The sequence below is a fragment of the Chrysochloris asiatica genome, unplaced genomic scaffold (assembly GCF_000296735.1).
Source record: "Chrysochloris asiatica unplaced genomic scaffold, ChrAsi1.0 scaffold00319, whole genome shotgun sequence".
NCBI classification, from domain to species: Eukaryota; Metazoa; Chordata; class Mammalia; order Afrosoricida; family Chrysochloridae; genus Chrysochloris; species Chrysochloris asiatica.
The window spans coordinates 1,499,062-1,504,613 of record NW_006408837.1 but is presented as its reverse complement, the minus strand read 5'-3'; the positions used below and the strand labels follow the sequence as shown (position 1 = coordinate 1,504,613).

The window sequence follows — 5,552 nt, the reverse complement described above, 5'->3', positions numbered from 1 at the left end:
TGTAACCATGGCAATGAGACGATATATGATAGAATGAATGTAAAACTAATGTTCTCCCATATAAACTATCACATAATTCACAATAAAACATTTAAGGAAAAAAAAAAAAGGAAAAGGTCAAAATGGATGTCAGAAGAGACACTGAAACTTGTTCTTCAGTGTAGAGATGCTAAAGTAAATGGAAAGCATGAGGATGTACAAGAGCTGAACAGAAAATTTCAAAGATCAGCTCAAGAAGACAGAGTCAAATATTACAACAAAATGTGCAAAGATCTGGAGTTAGACAACCAATAGGAAAGAACGTGCTCAGCATTTCTCAAGCTGAAAGAAGTGAAGAAACTATCAAGCCTCAATTTGCAATATTGAAGGATTCCATGGGCTAAATGTTGAATGATGTTGTTGTTGTTAGAGCCATCAAGTCAGTTCCGAATCGCAGCGACCCTGTATAGGGTTTCTGAGGAGCAGCTGGTGGGTTTGAACCACTGGTCTTGTGGTTCAGTGTCCAGTGCTTATCCTACAGCACCATACCAGGAAACATCAAATGAAGATGGAAGGAATACACAAAGTCACTGTACCAATTCAAATTCTTTCAAAAGGTAGCTTACGATCAAGAACCAATACAAGCTGCACTGAGGGCATTGAAAAACAAGGCTCCAGAATTGACAGAATGCAAATTAATAAATTACAACACACTGATGCAGTAGTGAAGGTGTTCACTCAGCTAGGCCAAGAAATTTGGAAGACAACTACATGGCCAAACTGATTAGAAAAAATACATATCCATGCCCATTTCAAAGACAGGTGCCCCAACAGAATACAGAAATTATCAAAAAATATTGATATGATCACAGGCAATTAAAATTTTGCTGAAGATAATTCAAAAATGGCTGCAACGGTGAACTGCCAAAAACTCAAACTGGATTCCGAATCGCAGCGACCCTGTATAGGGTTTCTGAGGAGCAGCTGGGGGTTTGAACCACTGGTCTTGTGGTTCAGTGTCCAGTGCTTATCCTATTGCACCAAACCAGGAAACATCAAATGAAGATGGAAGGCATACACAAATGGAATGAGGGATACCATTACTGATGTCAAATGGGTCTTGGATGAAAGTAGAGAATTCCAGGAAGATGTTTACCTGTGCTTTATTGATTACACAAAGGCATCGACTGTGTGGATCATGACAAACTATGACAACATTGTGGAGAATGAGTATTCTGGAACACTTAATTGTGCTTATGTACATAGACCAAGAGCTTGTTTGAACAGGACAAGGGAACATTGAATGGTTTAAAATCAGGAAAGGTGTGCAACAGGGTTGTAGCCTTTCAGTATACTTATTCAATCTGCGAAATCCTGGTATCGTGCTATAGGATAAGAGCTGGACTGCTAACCACAAGGTCGTTGGTTCAAACTCACCAACTGCTCCTTGGAAGTTCTATACAGGGTCACTATGAGCCGGAACTGACTCAACGTCACTTAACAACAACAACAACCTTCATTCTGTGTGCTGAGCAAATAATCCAAGGAACTAGATTGTCTGTAGAAAAATGTGGCATCAGAATTGGAGGAAGACTCATCAACAACCTTCAAAACACAGACCACACAACCTTGAGAAGCGAAGGGGATTTGAAGTGTGCTTACTGATGAAATGAAGATCAAAGAATACAGCCTTCAGTCTGGATTGCATTTCACAATAAAGAAAATTAATATCTTCACAACTGGACCAATAAAAAACATAATAAACAGAAAAAAATAAAGATTGAAGTTGTTGAAGATTTCATTTTACTTGGCTTCACAATCAACATCCATGGAAGCATCAGGAAACCAAACAGCCTGACTCATGGTCTTTCTAATAGCCTCAGATGCATGTGAAAGTTGGACAGTGAATAAGGAAGACTAGAAGAATCAATGCATCTGAGTTATGGTGGTGGTGTTCCTGTTGTTAGATGCCATCGAGTCGGCACCGACTCATAGCAACCCTATACACAACAGAATGAAACATTGCCCAGTCCTGGGCCAACCTCACAATTGTTGCCACGCTTGAGTCCATCGATGCTGCCACTGGCTAATCCATCTCCTTGGAGGTCTTCCTCTTTTTCTCTTACCCTCCACCTTACCAAACATGATATCCTTCTCCAGTGACTGGTCCCTCATGACAATATGTCCAAAGTATGAGAGACGAACTTTGGCCATCCTGACCTCCAAGGAGCACTCTGGTTGCACTTCTTCCAACACAGATCTGTTGGTTCTTTTGGCAGTCCATGGTACTTTCAATAATCTCCTCCAACACCATAAGCAGAAGCATCAATTCTTTTACGGGCTTCCTTAGTCACTGTCTATGGTGCTGAAGAAGTATATGAAAAGTACCCTCGACTGCCAAAAGGAATCAAGACAAATCTGTGTTGCAAGACCTCAGAGTGCTCCTTGGAAGCCAGGAATTGTGTAATGTACTCTGTGCATGCTATCAGAAGGGGCCAGTCACTTGAAAACGACATCATGCTGGGCAAAGTAGAGGGTCTGAAAAAAAGAGGAAATTCCCCAATGAGATGGATTCATGTGGTTGGTATTACCAATGGTGAGGATGGTGCAGGACCAGGTGTGTGTTGTTCCTTTGTACACAGGGTAGCTATGGGTCGGAACCAGCTGGACAGTATCTAACAACATATGCATCCACTGCAATGTGGCCATGTCCCCAGTGCATGAAGCCCCCACCTGCACCCCGACCCCACACCCTGCGGCTTTGATTCAGACCTGACCAGCCTTGTAGGGTCACAGGTCTGTCCAGAAGGGGTCCGCCCTGTTCCTCAGTGACCGAGGCTTACTCAGCTCGTGCTGGCCAGGGCGTCCTGACAACTCGATGACCAGCAGTTCCTTGCCGTCGAAGCTGCGCCCAATGCTGTAGGTCTTAGCGATGTGGGCGCACCGGGACGCTGTCCTCCTTAGGATACGCACCATCTGGGCATAGGAGTGGTGGGCAAAATGGATGAAGGTGGGTGGCAGGCCGGATGGCAACATGTCCTCTGTCTCCAGGTCACCTGAGGGAAGAGAGGGCATGTCAGGGCCAGCCGCCCCTCACCCCCACCCCAAGTGCACCTGGGGCTCTCTTTGGACCCCCTCTCCATCAGTCTACAGTTGGGTTTTTGTCTAAATGTCCCTTCATAATACAGGTAGTGGTATGCCATCAAGTTGGTGCCGACTCATAGCACCCCTGTATAGGTTTCTGGGGCTCTAAATCTTTATGGGAACAGAAAGACTCGTCTTTCTCCTATGGGGCAGCTGGTAGACTCGAACTGCTGACCTTGAGGCTAGCAGTCCAACGCATAACCACAATGCTACCCGAGATCCTCACAGTACAGGCAGAGCTGACTTTATTGTGCTTCATTAACTGCACTGTGCAGATATTGTGGGGTTTGGCCAATTGAAGGTTGGTGGTACCCCAGCGTCAGCAAGTCTGTCAGCGCTGTTTTTCCAACACCACATGCTCACTTCATGTCTCTGCGCCACAATCCTAAAAAATCAACTCCTACTGGGATTTAATTCTCCATGTTGTTGTTGCTAAGTGCCACCGAGTCTGTTCCAACTCATAGGGACCCCATATAGGATTTCTGACAAGCGGCTGGTAGATTTGAACCGCTGATCATGCTTATCTTACAGCGCCACACCTAGACTACCTAAAGCCACACTAAATTCAGTGCCATCAACTCATTCCAACTCATAGCGACACTATATAAGCTTTCTGAGACTGTAAATCTTCATGGGAGTCTCCTCTGTCTCCTAAGGAGGGGTAGTGGGTTTAACCCACCAACCTTATGGTTAACAGCCTGATATTTAGGCCACAGGCCACTAGGTCTCCTTGAAGAGACTGCAGTCTGGTGTCAACATCACTTACACACACACTGGGAAAACAAAAAAGTGTGTGGATCACATTATGGTGATAATTGGCTTTATTGCGGTGTCTTGGAACCGAACCCGCGCTATCTCAGATGCTGGCTCACAGCAACCCTGTGGGACAGTGAATATGCCCCAGAGGGCTTCCAAGACCGTTAATCTTTATGGAAGCAGATGGTCTCAGCTTCCTCCATGGACCAGCTCGTGGGTTTGAACCGCTAACCTTGAGTTCAGTGGATATGTGCTTAGCCCACTGAACCTCCAGGGTTCCTTTAAAGGGAGGGGAGGAAGGAAGAGCAGGTTTCTGGGTCTGGGAGACAGGTGTTACAGCCCAGTCAGCTTACACAGGAGCACAGGTCCCTGCGGGTGGCCACTCTGCCCAGGGCTTCTACTTGCCCTCCACACTGGGCTGGTCTCTGTGGGCTCAGGAGGTTTCCTCTGAGTGTCTCACTGAATCTGTGGCTTTCTTTGAGCTCAAAATGGCTTTCAAGAGGAAGGAAAGCAGATGGAACTAGCAATTTGGTGTCGGAGATGCCCAAAATAATCCGCCACAAACCAACTCTCTGGGCTCTCCCACGGCAGGCGGGCTCACTCCAGAGCTGTCTGGGTGTCTTCCTGCCCACCCCCCCTCACCTCACCACTGCCATCCATGCTCCCTGCTTCTGTGAGGCCAGTCCTGTCTGCCACCAAGAGCCCCACTCACCCTGCACAGCAGCCGTTGGGGTCCACGGGGGTCTCTCCTCTCAGAGATCAGGAGCCTGAGATTCCGAGAATCCTCAAAATTCACCCTACACACACAGTAGCAGAGCTGAAACCCAGGGCTCTGAGAACATGTCTGCCTTCCGCTCCCCTCCTCACGTTCAAGCACAAAGCCAGGTTCACAGAAGGCACTAATTCAATGTGTCCATCAACGAGCCAGACACTGGCCTCATCCAAACACTGCTCAACAGCAGGAACTGAGAACATGCCTGCCACCTGTCTTCCTGGGCTTCCACTTTCTCATCCATAAAATGGGATGGAACCAGTAATTGATAACTCTTATACTTTGGATCAGTCCCTGGAGAAGGACATCACGCTTCGTCAAGGACCTCACTGTGAAGCTTCCCAACAAGATGCATTGGCACTGGGGCTGAGACATACCAACTGTGAGGGTGGCCAGGGTGGAGCAGTGTTCATTCTGATGTGCATTGTGAGGTGGAACCAACTGGACGAGACCAAATAACAACCACCAGCAATAGTGTCAGGGTCACTGCGAGGTTTGGATGGGAAAGGCCGAGAGGCCCACGGCATGGACCACGAGAACCCAACTGTACCACAAGGATGAGGATGAGGAATAAACAGGGTCCTACACCCAGAGCACAGTATACACCCACCACATGTGGCTGCTGAAACTCAGGCTTGACGAAAACTAATAAAGCTAAGAATTCAGAAAAAGATGACAGCTGTGGAGACTCTATGGGCCGTTTCACTCGGCAGGGCCTTATGAGGTGGAATCAACTCGATGGCAGAGGTTTGGTTTGGTGTGTGTGTGTGTGTGTGTGTGTGTGTGTGTGTGTGTGTGCATGTGTTTATAATGTGTGTGTGTGTATATATATATATACAAATTGGGCTGTGAACCACAAGGTCAGCAGTCCGAAACTACCAGCTGTTCTGCGGGAGAAAGA

The 5,552-nt window shown here is 46.8% G+C and overlaps 1 protein-coding gene across 1 annotated transcript in view; it reads right to left on the bottom strand.

Moving 5' to 3' along the window:
• Positions 1 to 5,552, bottom strand: part of CPZ (carboxypeptidase Z) — a 42,886-nt gene that overhangs the window by 25,823 nt on the left and 11,511 nt on the right. The window contains exon 3 of the mRNA XM_006875308.1: positions 2,823 to 3,035. Coding sequence (XP_006875370.1) covers positions 2,823 to 3,035 — 213 coding nt within the window. The remainder of the gene's footprint in view (positions 1 to 2,822; positions 3,036 to 5,552) is intronic.